This window comes from Aspergillus pseudodeflectus (assembly GCF_044049435.1).
Source record: "Aspergillus pseudodeflectus strain CBS 756.74 chromosome Unknown BJX68scaffold_46, whole genome shotgun sequence".
Classification (NCBI taxonomy): Eukaryota; Fungi; Ascomycota; class Eurotiomycetes; order Eurotiales; family Aspergillaceae; genus Aspergillus; species Aspergillus pseudodeflectus.
In genome coordinates this window covers 246,557-269,070 of record NW_027263822.1, presented here as the reverse complement: position 1 = coordinate 269,070, position 22,514 = coordinate 246,557, and the positions used below count along the sequence as shown (strand labels likewise).

The window sequence follows — 22,514 nt, the reverse complement described above, 5'->3', positions numbered from 1 at the left end:
ACTGTGGCCAAGCCCCGCCCTGGTTGCTGCTGATCCCTGCCAAAGCGAATACTAGCCTTGCTCGATAAGGCAGGTCCCAAAACATTCCCAGCAGGGTTTCCCGCCGCGGTGCCTGCCGATTGCTGCAGACGCCTGCGGCCCTCGGTGCGGAGCTCGTCGCTGTGGTTATTCGCGGCGTTGAGCACACCATCTCCTCATCTCCCGCTCCAGTGTATAAATAAGCTGTCATTCCCGGGCATTCTTGAGGGATCGTCGCACTGATTGAGCTGAGCTTGAGCTGAAGCTGAGCTATTGTCATCATGGGCGCTCTTCGCTGGTTGTCGCTTGCCGCTGCGGCGTCTTCTGCGCTCGCTCTTACCCCAGAGTAAGCACCAATTGTCCCATTGCATCCCGAGCTTGGACTCTGGGGTACTGTCCCACGTTACTGCGACTGACCTGCCCCCGCACAGGCAATTGATCAGTGCGCCTCGCCGATCCGAAGCCATCCCCAACCCCTCTGGTGTTTGTGCTCCCTCCCATCCCTTCCCGCGTCTGTGTAACAATAACAATGCTAATTAACGGGACTCGAAATAGAGCGTCGCGTTCTTCTCCGCCTCGCAGTACTCCTTCGAGACCAAGGAGCGCCCCTCGTGGTGGAGCTTGATTGATCTCAAGTCCGGGGAGATCTCGCCCCTGACGAATGACAGCAATGTCTCGGAGATTGTCTGGTTGACGGATTCGACTCTGCTGTACATCAATGGGACCAATGAGGATGTCCCTGGTGGTGTTGAGCTTTGGGTTTCGCCTTTGAAGGATTTTCCCTCTGGGTATGTACAATCCTCTTCAGATTTTCCACAATTGGACCGTTTACTGATTGATAAATTATAGCTACAAAGCCGCCTCCCTTCCGGCCCCCTTCAACGGCCTCAAGGTCGTAACAGCCAAAAATGGCGACCTGCACTACGTGCTAAACGGCCAGTCCTACCCCAACGGCACAGCCTACAACGAAGCCACCGCAACACCCCAAGCCAGCTCCGCCCGCATCTACGACAGCATCTACGTCCGTCACTGGGACTACTACCTGACCACAACCTTCAACGCCGTCTTCTCAGGCACGCTCAAGAAGAACCAGCACAAGAAATACACCGCCGCAGGCGGTCTCAAGAACCTCGTCTCCCCCGTCAAAAACGCCGAAAGCCCCTACCCGCCCTTTGGCGGAGCCTCCGACTACGACATCTCCCCCGACGGCAAGTGGGTGGCGTATAAGAGCAAAGCCCCCGATAGGCCGCAGGCGAACCATACCACGGCATATATCTATCTTGCGCCGCATGATGGGTCGAAGACTGCTTTCCCGGTCAATGGGCCTGGGAGCAAGGTGCCCGAGGGAATCGAGGGTGACTCGAACAACCCCGTTTTCTCGCCCGACAGCAAGACGCTCGCGTACTTCCAGATGGAGGACCCGACGTATGAGTCGGATCGTCGGGTTCTGTACCTGTATGACCTTTCATCAAAGGAGATTACTGCTCTGGCCACGGAGTGGGACCGGTCCCCCGATTCGCTCCAGTGGGTTGATACCCGCACCATCGTCGTCGGCGCCGAGGATACGGGCCGCGTCAAGCTGTTCCTTGTCCCCGTTAAGAAGGCTACCGGTAACGACTTCCAGCCCGCAAACCTGACTGCGACGGGTGTTGTCAGCGCGTATTATGTTCTCCCGAACAAGAATATCCTCGTTACCGGCGCGGCGCAGTGGACGAACTGGAATGTGTACACTGTCAGCCTGGATCCGAAGAAGGGTGTCCTCAAGACGCTTGCGTCGGCGAATGAGATTGACCCTGAGCTTGCGGGTCTGGGGCCTGAGGATATTAGTGAATTCTGGTATGAGGGCAACTGGACTGATGTACGTCGACTTCCATTTAGCCCCTCCCCCTCCCCTTTCCTCCCATTCCCCACCCAGCTAACAATTTATATGAAAATAGATCCACGCCTGGATCATCTACCCCGAAAACTTCGACAGCTCCAAAACCTACCCGCTCGCCTACCTCATCCACGGCGGCCCGCAGGGCTCCTGGGCCGACTCGTGGAGCACGCGGTGGAACCCCAAGGTCTTTGCCGACCAGGGATACGTTGTCGTTGCGCCGAACCCCACTGGTTCAACTGGGTACGGCGATGAGCTTACGGATCGGATTCAGAATAACTGGGGTGAGTTCTCAATCTACTTTTCCTAACGTCGCTGAAAAAGCCGTGGAGTGGAATGCTAATTGTATGCAACAGGAGGAGCTCCCTACGATGACCTCGTCAAGGGCTGGGAATACGTCCGCGACAACATCGACTACATCGACACTTCCCGCTCCGTCGCCGCGGGCGCCTCCTACGGCGGGTTCATGATCAACTGGATCCAAGGCTCGGACCTGGGCCGCGAATTCAAAGCGCTGGTCAGCCACGACGGAACGTTCGTCGCGGACGCCAAAATCTCCACGGAAGAGCTCTGGTTCATGGAGCATGAGTTCAACGGGACCTTCTGGGGCGCGCGGGAAAACTACCGCCGCTTCGACCCTTCTGCGTCGGAGCGGATCGAGCGCTTCGACACGCCGCAGCTGGTCATCCACAATGATTTGGATTATCGCTTGCCCGTTGCGGAGGGACTGAGTCTGTTTAATGTGTTGCAGGAGCGTGGGGTGCCGAGTCGGTTTGTGAATTTCCCGGATGAGAACCATTGGGTTGTCCAGCCGGAGAACTCGCTTGTTTGGCATCAGCAGGTCCTCGGGTGGTTGAATAAGTATTCCGGGGTTGGGGAGGAGAATGACAAGGCTGTTAGCCTTGAGGATACCGTTGTGCCTGTTGTGGATATTAACCCGCCTGCTTGAGTATGAGGGGGTGGAATGATGTGAATGGAGGAAATGCTGTATGCTACCATGTATAGTGTCATGAGAAATGCTGAGATGCTTGCTTGGCTGCCTGCTTAGGACGTGCCTCGTTGAATGTATTAGTAGGGGAAGTATCTCAAGGCTGTTTGAAAAAATCGTGCCACAGATAGTACACTCTCGAACCCTGAATGCACCGCCCAATTCGTTCTGATCCCTAATCCCCTTGAGCTGAGCTCGCTACATGGTCTTGTCATACTAGTTTTCCATAATCGCTGAGTCGGTCCAAGTCCCTTGTACAGAATAACGTTTCCCATGGTGGTTTCTATCCTGCTGGAAGCCTCTGAGTGTGGAACCATTCTACCAAAGGCCTCCCGGTGGTTGAAATACTCCCCGCCTTTAGTCAGTTAGGCGACGAATCCGCCTACGGTCCCGGACTTGGTTCAAGGACATGGAGTCTGTCTCCGGAGATGGCTTCTCATCAAGGCCAGGTCGGCGGGCCTCCAAGAAGCCCTTGAAAGTGCGCCCTGTATATCCAACCTCGCCGCCCCGCGACAAGAGGATGCTCCCTCTTTGCGAGAAAACGTTCGCCATAAGCACCAAAAAGTTCAAATACCTCGCCTGGACTATAGGCCAGCCAGGGGTATCCATCGACCTCCTGGTCATCCAACTCCTGCTTAGACGGCCTCATGCTCACAGCTAGGTGTCGAGGCCTAGGCGGCCATTCGTGGTTCAGTTGCGGTCTTATGGGTATCTGCAGCGGGGGCGATCGCTGGAAGGGCACAATTGAGTAGGGAGCTTGCCACTCAGATATCGAACTGGACTCGTCGTTTGAGGGTGTTGTTGCATCGAGATGTGAATCAGGGTCAAGCACCAGGTCCAAAATTGTGCTGTTGCAGATCACAAGGTTCGACAACCGTGCTTCCACGGCTGCCTGTGCTTTATGGCACCGACCAGCTATTTCCTCCCAGGAGCCACTTGTGGCAATGACCTTCAATTCACCCTGCATGGACTCGAACCAGGCTGCCTGTATCCGGGCGAAGTTACCGAGGCACCGTTCGATCGGCTCCGTACAGAGGGAATGGAGTCGTGGCAATTCATGCTTCAATGTCACCTCCAGGGCTTCATACTCTTCCGCCTGCTCCTGCAAAGCCGGTGGTATTTCCTGGGCATGCTCCTTCAAGTCCAGGAATCTAATGTAGTTCTGACGGCGTTCTCGGAGGTGTGCAATGGCGAGGCTTGGGCGGCCTCTGTAAAGTGATCGTAATTCCTCCAAGGGGCGCCAAACACCGCTTTTGACCTCCTCTATCTACAATGTACACGTGTTAGCTTTCACTAAAGTGCTCCACAGTCAGAGTTGGCGTAACTTGCATGTTGGTGCAGTATGGTAGATCCTCTATCCTCTATCCTGTCTTGCATGTCACTCCACGGGAGTAAGCTAGACCAATCAGCGGCTGGAACAATCAATTGCTTCATAGTGACAAAGAGGTCTTCAAGTCGATTAATATAGTCCTCGGCGGCAGACATATAATTTTCCAAGCCGCGGACAATACCATGCAGGTCGGACCCTCTGATATAGTACTGGTCGATCAAAGCCAGTAGCTCCTCCTCACCATCAAGCAATGGTGCTTTGAGTGCTACAGTCCTCCTCATGGACTCGGCGCGGGGACTTTCTCGGAGAATCTTTCCCACTATTCGCCTCCGCTTCTGGGCCGCTGTTTCCTCATGTTCATCTGGCACGCGTAGTGCAGCGAGTTCATCCTTAATGGGAGTTCCCGCAGCATTCCCTGCAGGAGTTTCGTGTATTCGAGGCACATCACTCCAATCCACTTCCTCGCAATCTGGGACGACGTCAACTGAAGACGGACCATATTCCGAATTCGCAGTATCGTCCAGTCTCCCGTCGTTATTTGCCTCGGATCCGCCCGACCGACCTAATTCAAGGTCCCTTGGCCGTGAGCTGATACAAGAGCGTTGGTCATCCGTATGTGTAGACGGGCCTTGACTTCCAGCCAGCCCAGCTATTGGCCCTTCTATCGATATCAGACGTAGAGTAAGCAGCAGGACGCCCTGCAGATGTGCGGTCATATGCGTTGCGAGAGCTGTTCCGGTCAGTGATGTTTCGCTCGGACGGAGCTCGCTATAGCCTGTCCGTCTCCGCTTGGTTACGCTATCGTCTGGCTTGAGAGGGTATCCCTGCCTCCCCGAATGGTCATCTTGCTTATCGACTGGTTTGCGTGTCTCAGTGGATTGACCATCGCTCACTGGCAGAGAACACAGAGGGCAAGTCGAGTCCGGCCGGGAAGAAGGAAATCTACTCTGTCTAACAATGGCCTTGACATGCTGCTCTTTGAAGATGCCACCGTGATAGTTGTGTAGGTGCGCGGCAAAAATGTCTGGGGTGGGAAAAGATGCGTTGTCTTCGGTACAAAGAGGGCAAATCCAAGAAGACGGCGCATGCACTTCTCGATACCAGGTCTCGCCATGTTCGCCGACCATATGCTGGAACCATCTCGACGAGGAGGCGAATCTGACCAAGGGCTGTGAGCACTTTTCCGAAACGCATATGTATGGTCTAAAGTCTTCATTGATATGCTTCCTATGTATCTGTTAGAAAGATGGTGGGGTATAACCGAGGAAGGGCGAGTTTTTATACTGCCACTTAAGCCCTTCAAGAGAGTCCGGTGGAAGGGGACCAAAACACCACTCGCATGTCAGACTCTCCTTGTTTGCGCGAGGATAGGTGGTCTGATTGACGAGAATAGACATTGGCTTGCTTTGCACAGATGGGCTAAGCATTCTTTTCAGCCGCGTCCTGACCTCCTGTGTGCCGAATGAGGTAGGTTCTGACTGAGCATGAGGCGGTCGGCGGGGTCGTGGATGGACATGCTGGGCATCAGGAGTGTTCGAATGCTCGTGTCCGCCAGCCGCATGGGGTTCCATCACGCCAGGGCTCGGATCATCGTAGGCAAGGAGCGGTTCCTCGGGCAGCCGTTGCAGAGGGGAGTGTATCCTCGCTGTGAGCCGATTTGTTTCGAGTCTGGGTTTGCGAGACTTGCTATGCAAAAACAGAGCATACGTCTGTAGCATAGATCGGGTCAGCTGCTCAATAAGGCTCTCGCTGCAATCCGGATACAACGTTTTCAAAGACATATATGCCATGTGCTCAAAGGATGTGAGATCAAACGTCTCGGCGAGTTCTCTGGCCTTGGATGTCTGCCGGGTCATGGACGATCGTCGAATAGCAGTTCCAAGCTGGTTTAACCTTTCGAGAGCCGCTGATATGGCTTGTAACCCCTGCATACGAAGTGGGACCGCCTGAGACAGCGGGCTGCCCTCATCCAAAGGCTCCGTCGTCTCGAGTGGCATCGCGTCACTATCTTCGGCCACTGTGGACGTACTGTCAGCGAAAGAAAAACCAGATGTAAGGAAGAATTCGGTACAAGAGATAAGGTTTCTGCGCATGATATCTAGGAGACGAAGGACCTGGTCTTGTATCTCATCGTGGCGCCGCAGCCGTCTGTCCAGGCACAGGTTTGACTCGGCAAAGACCCCCCATATATGCTGCCCAAGCCGAAAACCGCTGGTATGAGTCGGACAGAACCGTTGCGGCATCCTCATCGCCGGAGTCGTTGAACGATGTGATTCGGGTGGCATAAAGAATCTCGCATTCGACGGCCAGCTGGAAAATAGGCTCTGTGGCTTCTGACTCCTTCATGGCGAGGTCGTTCATTCTTGCTCAGGGCCCGGGTTGCAGGTTTTTACCCCGCATCGGTGACTGCCCAATCCCATTCGAACATTCAAAGCGACAGAGAGCTCTGGGAAAGCCAGAAGGGCAAGAATATTAGACCTCGCATGGGGGTGTTATGTGATGATGAGTTCGGCAAGTCGCGAAGGGGAGGCGGGGTCAGATTGGGCAAGGAAGGCGCGACCGGTGGAGAGATTTCGAGTCACCGGGTCAGATGCAGGTTGCCTGTTCTGCATCCAATCCTCACCAGCTGCCAAGAGGAGCGAAGGGCTGGGGCGCAGCTCCTGAGGGGGGAACGCCCGTTCTGAGATTGTCTTGACTTTTCCTGAGTTCTCCAGACAGAGACCACGACAATTCACAATGCTTCCCACCGAGTTGCCTGGCTGGCAAAGCCTCCAGGCCCTCCGGTCGCGCTTGTCCGGCAGCCTGGCTAGATTTGCCAAAGGTGATGATGGCGCAAGTGGCGGCCACTCACAGGCACTCCAGAACCAAGCAGCGTTCTTCGAGACTGATCTTCGAACCCTCTTCACTACAATTCCCATGATCCTGACTATTCCTGGTGAATGCGGGGACGATTTTGAGGGACGAGCGGGGGAACTTCTCGTGTTACTGGACCGGATTGTCAATCATGATCTCATCGCGGCGCTGAAAGCTTTGAAGGAAAAGGCGGCGCCAAAGTCATCGAAAGATATCACGGACTTGCATGATATTGCTCCCTTGGGTGAGCAGTACCCAAATATATGCTCACTTCTGACCGTTTTGGGAACCTCGATGGCCAAGTTCAACCTCGTGACCGACCAAGATGTGTCGCTGTTTATTTTCCCAGCAGGACAGGCTGGTGATGCGGCGCTGAAGTGTGTTGCCGAAATGAACCAGCTTTTGTCACAGATAATATATGATGCAAACAAGCAGCCTACTTCTTTAAATCCTCGATTGCCGACCGAAGACGATACCTCCGCCATCCTCGACCAGCCAACCGGAGGCTATGACCCCGTGCAGCGGAGATACGCAAGTGTCATATTGAACACGCTCTTAGGAAACATTCGTCAGAGGCACTGTGGAAAGTTGCACGAGATGAAACTCAAAGTTTCGGACGACTGGCAAACCGGCACACGAGACGTTCCTCTGGAACTGTTTCTTTCGTGCTGTCTGGATCAGATGGGGTGGCATCATGCGAAATGCAGTCCAGCCCAGTGAGTCCTCTTTGAACGATTCTGTTAATGTCCCAACCAATACGTCAAGGGCAGCTGTGAGCGAGGCGCGAAAGGAGGGCTTGTGTGCCGCGATCCAACGGGCGAAAGATCAAGGTAGAAGCATACATCTCTTCGTTGATAAGGACGGACTATTGGATATTTCCGACATATCACCAGCGACTCCCCTGTCACCAACGGACTATGCTACCGAGACGCTTGAGCAACTTCTGGACCAAAAGGCGTTGACCCGGATCACAGCCAACGACTATCGGTCGGGCTTGCTGGACACGAAGCTGGGCGCTCGGGAGAAAGCTATCCTCGCTCTGGGCCTCGCAAGGTGCTTGCTAGAGTTCTTTGATGCTGACATTGAGCTAGCCTCTCATAGTTGGAAGGCTGAAAGCGTATTTTTTCTTCGTCCAACCCAAGGCCTTAAACGCGAACGTATCCTATACATCTCGCTGCGGCCACTCGGGGCATCTTCTTGCGCAGGGAGACCTACTCAGTCCTACGGATCCATTGGTCCTGGAAACCCGATATTACTCTCGTTTGCAAAACTGCTACTGGAGATTGAAAACGGCGAAAGGATCTCGATGGAGATTCACTCAGAAAGTAGGGAGAACATATCCCTATGGCGCGAAATGTGCGATATCGTTGAGCGGGTTGAGAGAGAAGGAGGAGGGAACTACCTTAAAGCGGTGGAAGGCTGTCTATACCTCCATATGGCGCTTCGAAAGTCCAAGAATGAACAGGACGACCTCCCTCTGGCAGATCGTCTCAGAAGGGCCATTTACGACCAGATCGTGCGAAACCTTGAGGTCAACGTCAACCCCCAAACCACCAAGCGTAAGCGGCGGGATTCCGTGTCAGAACTCCCACTGTCCAAAAAGTTATCCTTTGCTTCACCGGAACTCAGATCACGCTATACTCCTGTGCAAGACCCCCAACCGAGACAAAATGGCCCCGCCGGTCGAGACGATTTCGAGGTCGCGATCGTATGCGCATTGCCTCGGGAGTACGATGCCGTCTATATCCTTTTTGACGAGGTTTGGACGCATGACTACGAGAGGACAAATGGAGATCAGAATATATACACCCACGGACGCATTGGAAAGTTCAACGTCGTACTCCTTGTGCTTCCCGGCATGGGAAAGGTTAGCGCTGCGAGAGCGTCTACCAGTCTCCGCCTGAGTTACCAACGGCTGTCGCTTGTCCTCGTCACTGGAATCTGCGGCGGCGTACCGTTCACAGGTGGTGACGAGGTTCTCCTCGGAGATGTGATTATTAGCAGGCACGTTGTGCAATACGACCTCGGCCGACAGTATCCCGATGAGTTTGAAGTTAAGGACACGGTGGAGGATAACCTTGGCCGAGCACCGCCCAGTATACGACATCTCCTTACCATGCTTCAGACACTCAGCGCACGAGAGAGGATGGAGGAGCTTGCTGCACGATACCTCCAAAAGATTCAGCAATCAGCCGCTCGGAGGCCGCGTGGTTCTCACTATATATATCCCGGGGCTGCCCAGGACCTGGTTTTCGAAGCGAGCTATCAGCACAAACGGCGTCTTTCGCACAGTATATCCGTCAAGGCTCGCAAGAAGAAGGTGCACGGATCCTCGGAACCGTATAACATGTCATGCGAGGAGGCAGGATGCGACCTCAGCAAGGTAATACCACGAGAACGTATCGCACAGAAAAAGCATCTCGAACAGCAGGGACGTATCACTGATGCCCAAGCCCCTTCAATATTCCTCGGCACAATTGGCTCGGCAGACACAGTCATGAAATCGGCAGAGGAGCGCGACAGAATCGCCAGTATTTATGATCTTGTTGCCTTCGAGATGGAAGGGGCAGGGTTATGGGACGAGACGCCGTGCATCATCGTCAAAGCTGTCTGTGATTATGCCGATAGTCATAAAAATAAAAACTGGCAGGACTTTGCGGCTGCGACGGCCGCATCAGCTACGAAGGCGCTGTTGGACTTTTACGTTAAGCGCGAACCTGCAAAGTGAGATTGATCTCCGGGTCCGATCACGATCCTTTGAATACGAGCTTAACTAGGCGCAAAGGGCCACCCAGTCCGCGATGGCATCACCTCCTAGCTTTCCACAATCTTGAATTCGACCTCGAAATGCGCGGGGAAGATCCCAAGCACACGGTTTAGATCCTGCCTTAAAGTGAAAGATCACTCCCCATGTCGAACTCAATCCAGCTTAGCACAGACCGGCTCTGCCTCTCCCAGTTTCTGTGGAGCGACCCGAACCACTGCCAATTCCTTGCGAAACTCGAAACAACCCTCCGCATCCCGAATGGTCGGCCAGGGAAGGCCGCGATCAGGACCAGCGACGACGCGAAGCAGTCTCTCTACCACGATAACCAGGTTCAGTGGAATCGCTACGGCTACGGAACATACCTAATCCTGATAAAAACCTCTCCCGCGCGACAGATTACCGAGCAGAATCGCATCGACCCACAGGAATATGAACCAATCGGCAAGATCGTCCTCACAACATGGGATGCGTCCGAGCCTATCCACGCGACCGAGTTATTTGTCTCTATCCTGCCGGAGCATCAACGTCGTGGATATGCGACCGAAGCGACACGCGCCCTACTAGAGTTCGTCAAATCTCAGTTTGGATTAGCAGAGTTGTTTGCATTCGCAATGCTGGACACGCCATATACTGGGGCTGCTCGGGCTTTCGCGCGGAAGCTCGGATTCCGAGAGAGAGGCCTAGGGAGGCGATTCCACTCGGATGGACTTGTTTTCGCTACGCTGGGGATGAGGAGAAATGTCTTCTTGTCTATGTCGACGCCGATAACAAGTGATGGTGATCTGATGGATGTTGACTGAATTATATGTTGTAGTTTCTAACAGGGAATATATATATCGAGATGCCAGAACTAGACTTTCAATTTTGGCACACTACCCGTTGCATCCGCGGAAATCAAGTGATATAAGCAAGATGTACGAGCCCCTTCAAGGCTCATCCCACTTCAGAAATTCAGAGGCATATGCACTTGCAATGGGCCAAGACACGAAATTAAGGGTCTGCGCAAAATTGACAGTTGGATGGAGAGAATCGCACATAATCTTGTATAACCACAACTTATTAGCGAGCTAATGTTTCTTGACCAGGACATGAGTCCCTACCTTCAAAAATTTCTTCGCTCTTCCAAGTTGCTTCACCCAGAATTTGAGAAAAGCGAGATCCAAAACCAACAGGGCACAGGCAGGGATGAGGCTGAAATTTGCGAGGAGCGCGAGCCGCCGGACCGCTTAATCTGGTTAGCAGCGGCTTAGTGCGGAAGAAAAAGTGAGACATGACCAATCAGTGGCGGGGACTGCAATTGGCTTTGTTGGGTGGGGAGATGATGGAAACACAATCAGGGGCCCGGCCAGGCACACCACCTCTGCACCTGGCGCCTGCGGTCGGGTTTTTTTTGAAGATAAGAACTCTCGCCTCCCTCTGCTTCCTTTTGGTTTCATCTCGATATCATCTCCATTCCATCGTCCCCCAGCAAGATCATCATGGGCAAGATTCAACTTCCCCCCTCACCGTCGCTTCCGCCCACCTCGGGCCCGTCTGCCTCGGCCGACGACGATCTCGACCTCCCCACCTACGACGAGGCCGCTGCGAACCCGCAGCCTTCAATCCAGCAGCCGTACCGCGACAACCCTCTCGCGCCCCCAGAACGCGACCACACGATCCCCGGCGGAATCCCCTACCTCAGCGCACGCCAAAACACCCGCCTCTCCAACGCCGCCACCCTCCTCCCCAGCTTCTCCTCATCGATCGACACGCTCGAGAACTTTGTCGAGCGCCAGATCCGCCTCCCGCCCCGGCCCTGCCTGATCATCCGCGGAACACACAATGAGTCCCGGAAGAGCGGCAACGAGACCAAGAGCGAGACCGTCACAGACTTTGACTTTCGAATCGATCTGACGCGCACGCTGCTGAGGTTGTGTCCGAATGGCGAGGCCGCGCCCGATAGTAATTGGTCGTATACGGCGGTTATTAGTGATAACGATGGGTTGAAGGCGTATCGTGGGACGAGATGGAAGACGCGGAAGAGTAAGACGAAGATTGGTCGCATTGCGTTGCCCGAGAGGGATGGGGACGCGCAGAGCGTGGTCGATGGCGACGAAGGGAATAGACTCATGGCTATCGATGTGGATTTGGAGAATGGGGAGGCGATGCCTGGGCTCAGGGGCTGGTGTGAGCGGTACTGCAATGATCCCGCGTCTGTGAAATCGTGTGTTCCCCTTACTTCCTTCCTCTCCACGAAGCCCTTCCTTTACTGACCTAACACGAATAGCTTTACCTACCGCCGCCACCTGCACGGCTTCAACCTCGAACCGATGCGCAAATCGCTCACAGACCACATCCGGTCCACCGGCTACCAAGGCCACATAAGCATAACACACACTCTCTCCAACGGCCTTGTAACAATCTACTCCCCGCACTGGATCAACAATTTCCGCAACAACCGCTTCGTCTACTGGCTGTGCATAATCCTGCAACTGTGGATCCTCACCTGGCCGGTAATCTGGATAATGGAACGCCGCTACGACGTCGTGCGCTCGGAGTGGTATTCTTCACGGTGCGTCTCGGATCCCACCCCCGAGAATCCCGGGCGCGGGAAGAAGATCTATGCCGGTGGATTCGATGAGGCTACTGCGGCGGAGATGTGGGCGCCTGTTGTGCGCGAGGCGGCGTTTCAGGGGAGATGTAATGGGGAGTTTCTTGGTGGCGAGGAGATCGAGCAGTTGAGACGGCAGGGGGAGGAGAGGAGGCAGGCGAGGAATTCCCAGGCGGGGGATTTGATTAGTCGGGGACAGTCGGCGCTGAATATTATGGGGATTAGGAATATTGGCGGGGTGAATGTTACCGGGGCGTGGGGTGGGGATCGGTCGAGTGCGAGTAGTTCGAGGTTTAGTATTCGGATGGGATAGGCGACGTGTCTCCGTTGGGATCTTCGATCATTTCTTATACCCTGTTATTGTCATCAGTTTTTATCCCGTTCGCACTGTTTCCTGCGTGGTGGAAGTTGTCCGTGCTCGCTTTTTGCCTCGTCCGCACTGTTTCCATCTCCAAGCCGAGCAATAATAAAACCCCCCTTCTCATCCGCGAATACGAGTCGATCACATTCTTGATCACATTCAAATGGTCAAGCAAAAGAAATGCATGCCATTTCCCCGTCGTACAAAAGTGTCCACCACGTGGATGATCCTGATGTCTTTGCTTTTTATTGTCCGACCCTCGAAGCTCTGACATCTGACGGAATTTGACGAAAAGTATAAAGCCATCGGAATGGATCAACGACCCCACAGCAGAAAACATTTGCCCAACTCCAGGCGAGATCAAGGTTATCCCCCGGACCACGGAACCGAACCGCTGGAAAATGTCCGAGACCTCAACCTGTCAGCTCAAGTCGACAAGGTTACATCGAACCGTTTTCAGCGCGAATTCCACGTGATGCTTCCATCATCGATTATCAGACTTTGCAAGATCAAACAAGCTTGGAGATGGAGGAGGGGACTCAGATAACGCCAACAGCTTGTCGATTAGCGACTCCAACTGTAGATCGCTCGGAATTTGTGCCGCTATCGGGCTAAATCCTCCTCCTCCCCTCTCGGCCGCTAGTGGGGGAAATCCGGCTCGGGGCTTTTTTTTTTGTTGCGACTTTCAATCTCGACATTCGCAATTCGAGACTTGGATCTGTGGCGGAGTGCTGCTGGAACGACCCTTGCCCTATTCTTTGCTGTTTGAGAGGAAACTGCTTGGATCGAGTCATACGTGAAATGTCCGCTCTGCTTCGTCATTACCAACACCCGTATCGCCTGCCTATAGCCGACATCCGAGATGGACGAAAAAGCCGAACCGCAAGAGCGTAATGCGCCTGCGAGTCCCATTGAAGTCCCAATCTCCATACCAGACGCAGAGGTACGACGCACCACATTCACATTCAATTGAATCCTCACCCTAACATCTCAACCGCAGACGTCCTCACCATCAACTCTCCAAAACCACAAGCACAACATCCTCCTACGCACCCTCCTCTGGACCCCACCAAACTGTCGGTACAACCCCACCTCCCCACCAACATTCAGCATCCCTCTAAACCTCCTCTTCGCCTTCGCGGGCACATTCACCGTCGCGAACCTCTACTACGCACAGCCGCTGCTCGACCTGCTGGCAGAGTACTTCAATGTCTCGCAAGAGCGCGCCTCGCTCATCCCGACATGTTCGCAGGCGGGGTATGCCGTAGGACTGATATTTATCTGTCCGATGGGTGATATTGTCCGGCGACGTCCGTTTGTGCTTCTTTTGACGTTTGTTACGGCGACGATGTGGATTGGGTTGTGCTTTACTGATCAATATGGCGTGTTTCTGGCACTAAGCTTCTTGACTAGTATCACTACCGTCACGCCTGTATGCCCCCAACAAACCAAGAACCCCCTTCGACCTCGCAGGTTAAATCGTGCTAACCAAACCAAACAGCAAATAATGCTCCCCCTAGTCGGCGACCTCGCCCCCGCGCACCGGCGCGCAACCGCAATCTCCATCGTCTCTTCTGGCCTCGTCCTCGGCCTCCTCTTCGCACGCCTATTGTCCGGCATAATCGCCTCGACCTCCGCCTGGCGAAACATCTACTTCCTCTCGTTAGGGTTACAGTACCTAATCTTCATCCTGCTGTGGGCATTCATGCCCGATTACCCGCGGACAAACGACGACATCTCGTATTTCCGAATCCTGGTTTCCATCTTCGGCTTGTTCGGGAAACATCCCGTCCTCGTCCAGGCGACGATCATGGGGATTCTCTGCTCCTCGGCGTTCACGGGCTTCTGGACGACGCTCACGTTCCTCCTTTCGGGTGAACCGTACGAGTACGATACATTAACAATCGGCCTCTTCAGCATCGCAGGCCTAACACCCATGATCTTCAACCCGATCTACTCGCGGTACATCATCGACAAGTACACCACGCAATTCTCAATCACGATTTCTTTGCTGGTAACAATGGCCGGAATCGCGATTGGCGCATACACAGGCCTGCACACCGTCGCGGGCCCGATATTGCACGCCGCCCTGCTCGATTTCGGGCTCCAGGCGACGATGATTGCGAACCGCGCGGCGATCTATGCTGTTGCGCCCAAGGCAAGGAATCGCGTTAACACGGGGTATATGGTGGGTGTGTTTGTGGGGCAGCTTATGGGGACTGCAGTGGGGAATCGGGTTTATGCAAGTAGTGGGTGGGTTGTGAGTGGGAGTGTGAGTTTGGGGATGGTTGGGGCGGCTTTGCTTGTTGGGTTGAGTAGGGGGCCGAGGGAGAGGGGGTGGGTTGGGTGGTCTGGGGGGTGGCAGTGGAGGAGGGGGGAGCAAGTGGCGCCTCAGGTTAGTACTGAGAGTCAGGCGCAGCGGGGGCAGGATAGGTACGGGATGGAGGGTGTTTGAGGCCAAGGTGCAGATAGATTGGACATTAGTCGTGCACAGGGAACCTTATAGACATGGTATATGAGTCGTTACCCACGGGAGATCGGATTATACGAGACATATGCACTCCAACATCTTGCTGAGGTGAGCGGATAGCCTGGAATATAGAGCGATAGGTCCATGCAAGATTACATATGGCTAGACTGTGACACGTCATTGACCGGTGTGATTGCCCACTAAGCGGCGGTCCTGACTCGGCCGCCGAGCATGGCATGATGTTGTGCAGAATACCTACCGAGTAAGACTGCTTGCTAACTAATCCAGCATGCGCTAGACCGCGATGCAAGGCGGGCCGATGCGCTGGTAGCACATTTGACCTGGCAGTGACAGATCAGGTGCGGAGCGATTGGTTGGGCCAGATGTAGGTAAATCCAACGTCATGGGCAGGTGGATATGTGTATGCTTAGTCGGTCAGCCAAGGCTTCCGGGTCAGGATACCTTGATAAAACGTCTGTCGTCTTCAGCCTTCACTGGCAGGAGTGCACAGAGTAGGTCCTCGGTGCACCATACGACAAGCATCCCCTCACAATGTCCTCGTTTAGTAATCGAGACATGATGCAAAGGAGCCGGCGTATAACAGCTAAAGCTGCAGTTCCCTAATCGCTTGAAGTCACATTTCGCATGATGCTAGGGTATAGCCTGTAACGGGATTGATTTATCCACTGAGACACGGCGAGCCTGCGAAGTCCAGTTCCACTAGCAAACAAAACAGGCGTCTGTAGATGGCACCCTCAATACGGCCCTTTTTCAAAAGTGCGTTTTCTTAGAGAGGTAGTCGTCGCGATCGAAGAATGGCATTAAAAGAAACGTCCAGCAATATTAGCGGAAATTGCCACTAGTTTGGAAGCTTACCGCAAACACAGCCCCAGGAAGAAAGAACATTATGACGACGGCGATCTGAATCATTAGATATGTTACAAAGTATAAGAATGAGTTGTACCGTTCTGATGGCCATACTGCCGCGCCCCATGTCTTGAGCTAGGTCGTGGGAGGCTTTGGCTGATTATTGGCTAAGCCTGGCAGCCTATTGCATGCCGCTTAACATGGCCTACAATGTTTGTGCAAGCCGGCGGCCGCCCTTGATTTGCATGAGGTAACGAGATGCATTGTTAGCTGGAGCTGCGACTGTGGAGCCATGTCAAGGTATCTCACCGGTCCAAGATCATTTTAAACATTCTTCTCAAGCTCTGCTGCAGTGTCAGAGACGACTTTAACATGCGAAGAATCTGATTGACCTCCTTCAAGGCATGCTCATCCCTCCAAGCGACCAGGGGCTATATCATATGTGTGAAGGTACGCTTAATGAGTGGACAGATCTATCAAGTTCCCTTCTAGTGAGTTGAGCTCTGAGAGGTAGCGGATATAGATGGGCGGCTACAAAGTACAAGGCTCGGTTGAGGTCCACAAGGACTTGCTTGGGAGTGGCCTGCTTCCTGCCGAGACCCGGGCGAAGTCTCACCTCGTAGGCGTTGAGTTTCTCGTCGATATTGTTGAGGGAGTTTGTCGAGCAGCGCAGCGGACTTCTGATGTACGCCATGCCAACGAGATACCTATGGTCATAAGATACGCTGCATCTTCGTTTCAAAGCGCCGTCGATACGTGGAACGGGTTCCAGAGCTGTCCGGGTGTGGAGCTGATTTGGTAGCCGTTTCCCTGGACTGGATGGAGGTCGATGCCCTGGTAGATATCGCACAGGCACCTAAGATTGCGCAAGTGACCCGAACCGACTTCTGAATGAAGCAAATGCGAACCGCTGCAGAGCCGAAGAGCCCTCCACCCAGGCCGACTGTATGTCAAGTGTTGGGGCAGATAGCTGGGAGTGGCCGCAAAAAACTTGATGGCAGCAACCCACACAGAGGTTAGGCTTGTGATAACCATGACATGACTTGCAGTTCTGCCTTGAACAAAAGACCTGGTGTGACAGACGATAGTGCAACTTAGAACCGGGGGCATGGAAGAAGATCCCTGTCGGCGGCTACAGCGGCCATTTTCAGCAAAGGCCCGGAAGAAAAAGCAAAGACAGCATTCGCCCCTCAAATGGATCCCATGGTAGGTGGGATGAGTTTGTGCTTCAGCGAATCTTACCTCGTCAGCTCTTTTATTATGCCCACCAAGTCCCCAAAACCGCGAGATGCTCGAGGCAATGCCCGCTGTTCCTCTGCTTGGAACCCTCCTGGCTCCTTCCCTCTGGGGAATCAGAGGAGATCCCAACTCATCGCACCTTCCCAACTAGAGGGGCCTGCCGATGAAGCCAAACCAACGTCAGAACGGAAACTGGAACCTCAACCGGCTCGCACCCGCACCTCAAAATCCTTTCACTAGCGCCATTCAGAACAGACGTTTCAGCGACGCCGCACCCCTCCCATCACAACCTCCAGGAAACTCCGAAATGACAGGCTGGGGATCGGACCCTCGGTTCGTCTTGGCGCATGGCAGTGAGTCAGATGATTGGCCCGATGTGGACATGGGTTCGTCGCACGAGGAGAGGGGAAAGCGAACTCCTCTCCCAGCAGGACGAGTTCCTCGAACCCAGTGCGGTCTTTGGCGAAACCTTTTCATGGTTCGAGCGAACAACTACGAGCGTGAGATACAAAACGCTCTCAATCCACTACCGCTTCCACCTAATAGTCTTGGACGATGGTACATCGCGGTAAGAGGGCAAGGCTATGTTAGCGCTCGGTGTCGGCATTGCGTGCATGGGTGGGGGCTGGGACGGGATGTCCCTAGCAACGTGACCCCCCACGAGTTGACCTACAGTTGAGACGATCCCGAGTGACCTGCGTCCTCCTCGTCCCATTGAAAGTGCCAAACGGATCGATTTTTTGCTCGAATTCTTGAACCTGTCTGAGCCCTCAATCCCCGAGCCACAGCAACCCGTGCAACGTGAACAAATGTATGATCCATCCCTATCTGCAAACACCCCTGCTGCCCTGCAGTCCATATCTAACAAACTTCTCCAAAGACTCAACGGCAATTGCTCAAATTACTCCATCGCCCCTCCCGCCCCCAGCGTTTCTCCGCCCTGAGACCACCGACGGTCCGACCCTTCGGTCGCCTATAAAGAGCGAGATCGATCCCACCCAGGTGTAGGTACCTCGTAACGGCATCACATCCAGCGTGACAGAAACAGATTTTCCACTGCCGTCGCTGTTACCCCTAATGATCTGAAGGAGGACACAACCCACAATGCCAATGTACTCCTTCATCAGCCGGTCCAATACGCAGCCTTTTCGACGTCAGTTTCTATCTGCGGACACAAGCGACAGTCATGCGCGAAGAGAGATATGCAATCACAAACGGTCCCTGGCGCTTAGCTGGGCGACCTTGTCTCTGAACCCGCTATTCTTCCTCAGTGCCACCACGGTCAGCCCCCGCCATTCAAAGCTCGTATGGAAGGGATTACGATTGAGGGAGCAACAAATCCGGCGATGCTGCTAGAGGGCACCACCTGCAAGGACGGATTTAGGAGGGACAGCTTGCAATGTTTCTGAAGGACGGGGTCATCAAAGTAAACCTCAGCGCCAGGGACTCGCGGTCCCTGTTGCAGAGGCCGAACTGCCCCATAGGCCCCGTCGGCGTGGCGGAGATAGTTGTCCTACTGCAAGTGTTGATCAGCATATTGTTGTTTCTTATCGGACGACACGGTATGTTGTTTTTCCCCCATCCTAACGGGACGCGTTGTTGATGCTGAGCCAAGATTTACTGGGGGAGCCTACTCACTGAACCTTGCATAGGCAATTTACCACCCTCAGTTCCCTCACACGACGGGCCCATTCGATTCGGATAGGACACACAGGTTGGCCTGTTGGCCCCGACCAAGACGCCCCGAGCACGGTCAAACACGTAAATGATGTGGTATTCGACTTGGAGTCTCCCCACAACGACACCCTTCCAAAGGGATACGATGGATTCGTTCACCAAGCACGCTGCTCTCGACCCCACTTTCCCGATAGCACCACCCGTGGAAAATATGACGTCGTCAATACCTTTGTGCTGTTGACACAGTCAACAAACAGAGCAGCAAGATGTCAACGCCTAAACTGGAGTGGTCTCCTGTGCTGTCCTCGTACAGTCATGCTCAGCCGGAACACTCTTAACGCCTCATATCCAGGGTGGCACGCGCACCGTGCCCCGCTGTCTCTCCGAGGTTGTTGTACCCGCGATGTTGGAGCTGCACCCTTTCCGGACACCGTGGATGTGACACTCTTTACCGTGGTTGAGGGATGATGATAGGCTACCCCGGTGGGTAGAGGCTGTAAATCAGGTAGTCGAAAACTGCCTCGCTGAGGACACGTTTTCTGGTAATCTTCTGCTCACCTAGCTCGACGCTTGATGACCTGGCTGACAACGATGAGTCCAACTGGCATAGCCACCCGGTGCGTCGGATGGTGCTGTGCTAACCGTTGCCCGCTATTCTTCTGTCCACCGTGACAGGCCTTACTCGCCGCCCATAGGCGCAGCACCTCGTGCCCTTTGAGGCGAGCTCCGTCGACGAGTCATCTTCCTAGTCAGCCCAGTTGAGGGCAAATCCCCATTTCTCGCCTATTCACATGATGGACTGTTACGAGTGTGCATCAACCTTGCTCCTGCTCCTGCTCCGCTAATTGAACAGGGTAGATGAGTTCCTATCTCAGAGCCCATCTCCCCGACTATCCCGCAGGGTAACATGGGATCCAGCACAACAAAGATGGCCAGTCATGAACTGGGGCTCATTGCATCCTCATCCTGTCTCATCCAATTCAACTGCACCGCGCAGCCTCACACTGCCTCCTCGACCCTTTGGTCCCACTGACACATACTCTTTGTTCGGGCATTCCGGAGTTTCGCCGCCTTTCCATGACGTGCACACCTGTTCATCCCAGCTAACCAGATGCTTTTGGCCCTGATTAGCTGTGAAACTCGGAAAGCCGCTTTTCTACTGCGCCGAGACATTATAGACATCCTGACACTACCTTTGATTTCTGTTCATCAGATATTTTATTTTTTACCCCGATAGCTACTTCTAGGCCAGGCTGTCGGCCGAGAAGGACTGTTCAAGCACCAGCTGCCTGGTGAGAAGTCTCATCCTTTCCGTGCCAAGGAGATATGTCTTGTGACGAAGCGCGGTCTGAGACGGATCAGGGTTGACCCAAAGCCGGCCTCACTTTTTCTCAGTTCTTACTGACGAGCCAGACGCGTTGCTTGTCGCGGGCGCTGTCAGTCTCCAGACTAATTGCCGCATACGACTAGCGGAACGTTGGCTGACACCAGGAGAATTGGGACCCGTAACCTTATTGCTCCGCGACGAGTATAATACTCAAGTATCTGCTGTAAAGGCGAGAGGGCGGTCCACGTATCCGTCGCCTCGTCGATGGGAGCTATCTGAAATCCCCTATTTGCTAGTGACCGGTGCCCTACCATTTCTGGAAGCTCCGTAGGTCGCAGTTTGGTTGCACACCGGTATTTTGCCCTTTTCCACCCAGAGCCAACCAATTGAGCTCTGCTGGGAGTACTAATTCCATCGTACCTTTGCAGCTCTGGGACGTATTTTTCCATAGGGTACCGGCTTGACGATGTGCGCCTGCAGATGCCCAAGATGCCCACTCTGCCTTGAGCCCCTTCCAGGCTCCTACGTCACGTAAAGGAAACCGAGGCCATGTAGGCGTACAGCACACCTCTGGAGGTCTTAAAGACATTGTCCCTCCTCCCACAGACATCTCTTATTGCTTCCCCTTTGTCCACCCGAATACTGCGCTCAAAATTCGAACTTGACTGTTCTGTTTTCTACCACTGCCTCCCACATTTGAAACATTCTCCAAAATGCAGAACAGCATTGAAGATCACGAAGACGCCGGCAGCGACGTCGCCGAGGCCGCCGCCAGACCACCAAGCTGGATGTCATATTCAGGCTACTCACTGGACCCTTGGTACCAGTACCCCGACGCCGGAAACACCGGCGAATGGTACTCGGCGGCATCCGCCTCCGCAGAGAGAAACGCAACGCCAAGAGGAACAACCCACCTGGATCACCACACCACCCCTCAAGACAGACTGCGAAGAGCGGATCCACCCCCGTTGTATTACAGCCACCTTGACACACACGGCCAGAGTGCCGCGTTTGCAAGCACAGCCGCTGGGAGTGCGTACACAACTACACCGCTACAGCGCGATGTTTCCTATCAGGCTGACTCAACCTTGACGTTGAGCCCAACCTCAGCCTTGCCTTCTGCCCCTCCTATCTCGGAAGGGACGCCAGTCGCTGCTTATGGTGGCTATCCCCGCGGCCAACGCCCCGTGCACATGCGCTCCGACGGTCGGACCTTTCCTTCGAGACGGTAAGCGCGGATTCCTCCGGTTCTCGCTTTTCTCCTTATATTAACGTGGTGATGGTCCAGCGCAAGGCTGGGGTTTTTCTCCCTTTTTCTGCTCTTGTTCCATTTCCCTCTCGGTCATTCCCTCGTCTCTTTTCATATTATCCATTTCCTCGTTGCTTCTACGCTTCCTTTCATTTCAACTACCGTTCATTCCCACCCCGCTGCGGCTATCCCCTCCCCTCCCGTCTGTACTAACCACATTCTTTAGGACTCGCCCCTCGACTATCCAACCTCGCCAACCCCGCGAAGACGATTCCTCATACCCACTCTCGCAGTATCTCCATGTCCCCGGCCACACGCTGCTCGCTCCTTCCCCCGCTACCTCCCCTGTCCCAACCCATATCGCCTCCCCATCCCTGACCGCAATCCACTCCCCCACTCCGTCCTCACCCGCGACGCAAACTCCCTTCACCCCAAAACGCTGTGGGTGGGTGGGCTGCGAGAGCGACACATTATTTACAACCGAGTCCGGCCTTATGAGACATCTCCGGACCATACACGTCTCGCCGGAGGCTTACCCCTGCGTGGAGGTAGGCTGTCCCATGAAGTTTGGGAGAAATGACCACCTCGTTGCCCACCAGAAGAGGAGACATGGGGTTTAGGTGGGTACCGTGTTGAGCTTTGTGGGTGGACCGTAAGACGTGAACGGAGAATAAAATGAGTGGTGTGGAGTTTGGTTTGGTATAAATTGATCGGCATCCGACAGCGACAGCATTGTATTGGTTCTGGGTTGAGCTCCCTGCTGGCGCTTTACGGTACAGTGGCGAGCTTGGGGTTTCGGGGTTCTGCGGTTCGGTTTACATGGTTTCATTTTCTCCTCCTGCCCTCGTATTAGTTTGTTCTTTTCTTTCCTTTCGTGTATTGGCATAGAGGGTTCATGAGCG

General features: G+C 54.1%; 6 protein-coding genes across 6 annotated transcripts; 5 read left to right on the top strand and 1 right to left on the bottom strand.

Annotated features, from left to right (window-relative positions):
• Positions 1–299: 299 nt before the first annotated feature.
• Positions 300–2,843, top strand: dppV (dipeptidyl peptidase DppV; the record flags this gene model as incomplete). Its single annotated transcript, XM_071046566.1, has 6 exons — positions 300–364; positions 450–501; positions 574–806; positions 868–1,876; positions 1,956–2,178; positions 2,251–2,843. The coding sequence occupies 6 exons, from the start codon at positions 300–302 to the stop codon at positions 2,841–2,843; spliced, it is 2,175 nt and encodes a 724-aa protein (XP_070895645.1).
• Positions 2,844–3,025: 182 nt separating this feature from the next.
• On the bottom strand, positions 3,026–6,600 carry BJX68DRAFT_155985 (uncharacterized protein). Its single transcript, XM_071036754.1, has 4 exons — positions 6,284–6,600; positions 5,497–6,229; positions 4,212–5,439; positions 3,026–4,149 (listed from the first exon to the last, which is right to left on the bottom strand). Exons 1-4 carry the CDS (start codon positions 6,495–6,497, stop codon positions 3,322–3,324), a joined length of 3,003 nt encoding a protein of 1,000 aa, XP_070895644.1. The 5' UTR covers positions 6,498–6,600; the 3' UTR covers positions 3,026–3,321.
• Positions 6,601–6,948: 348 nt separating this feature from the next.
• Positions 6,949–9,793, top strand: BJX68DRAFT_270196 (uncharacterized protein; the record flags this gene model as incomplete). Its single annotated transcript, XM_071046565.1, has 2 exons — positions 6,949–7,781; positions 7,831–9,793. 2 exons carry the CDS (start codon positions 6,949–6,951, stop codon positions 9,791–9,793), a joined length of 2,796 nt encoding a protein of 931 aa, XP_070895643.1.
• Positions 9,794–9,884: 91 nt separating this feature from the next.
• Positions 9,885–10,761, top strand: BJX68DRAFT_155982 (GNAT family N-acetyltransferase). The gene has a single exon (XM_071036753.1). It carries the CDS (start codon positions 9,976–9,978, stop codon positions 10,630–10,632), a length of 657 nt encoding a protein of 218 aa, XP_070895642.1. The 5' UTR covers positions 9,885–9,975; the 3' UTR covers positions 10,633–10,761.
• A 549-nt stretch (positions 10,762–11,310) lies between these two features.
• BJX68DRAFT_257473 (MFS transporter) lies at positions 11,311–15,769 on the top strand (the record flags this gene model as incomplete). Its single annotated transcript, XM_071043353.1, has 6 exons — positions 11,311–12,035; positions 12,099–12,718; positions 13,725–13,726; positions 13,817–14,215; positions 14,285–15,178; positions 15,665–15,769. 6 exons carry the CDS (start codon positions 11,311–11,313, stop codon positions 15,767–15,769), a joined length of 2,745 nt encoding a protein of 914 aa, XP_070895641.1.
• Positions 15,770–21,076: 5,307 nt separating this feature from the next.
• On the top strand, positions 21,077–22,232 carry BJX68DRAFT_270192 (uncharacterized protein; the record flags this gene model as incomplete). Its single annotated transcript, XM_071046564.1, has 2 exons — positions 21,077–21,591; positions 21,839–22,232. The coding sequence occupies 2 exons, from the start codon at positions 21,077–21,079 to the stop codon at positions 22,230–22,232; spliced, it is 909 nt and encodes a 302-aa protein (XP_070895640.1).
• Positions 22,233–22,514: the final 282 nt, after the last annotated feature.

Excerpts from the sequence above, each read along its gene's own strand:
- BJX68DRAFT_155985 (XM_071036754.1), bottom strand. The coding sequence starts at position 6,497 with ATGCCACCCGAATCACATCGTTCAACGACTCCGGCGATGAGGATGCCG. Across the intron at positions 5,440-5,496 it reads CTTGAAGGGCTTAAGTGGCA|GAAGCATATCAATGAAGACT; the intron begins GTATAAAAACTC and ends ACAGATACATAG. Across the intron at positions 4,150-4,211 it reads CTACCATACTGCACCAACAT|ATAGAGGAGGTCAAAAGCGG; the intron begins GCAAGTTACGCC and ends TGTACATTGTAG.
- BJX68DRAFT_155982 (XM_071036753.1), top strand. The coding sequence starts at position 9,976 with ATGTCGAACTCAATCCAGCTTAGCACAGACCGGCTCTGCCTCTCCCAG.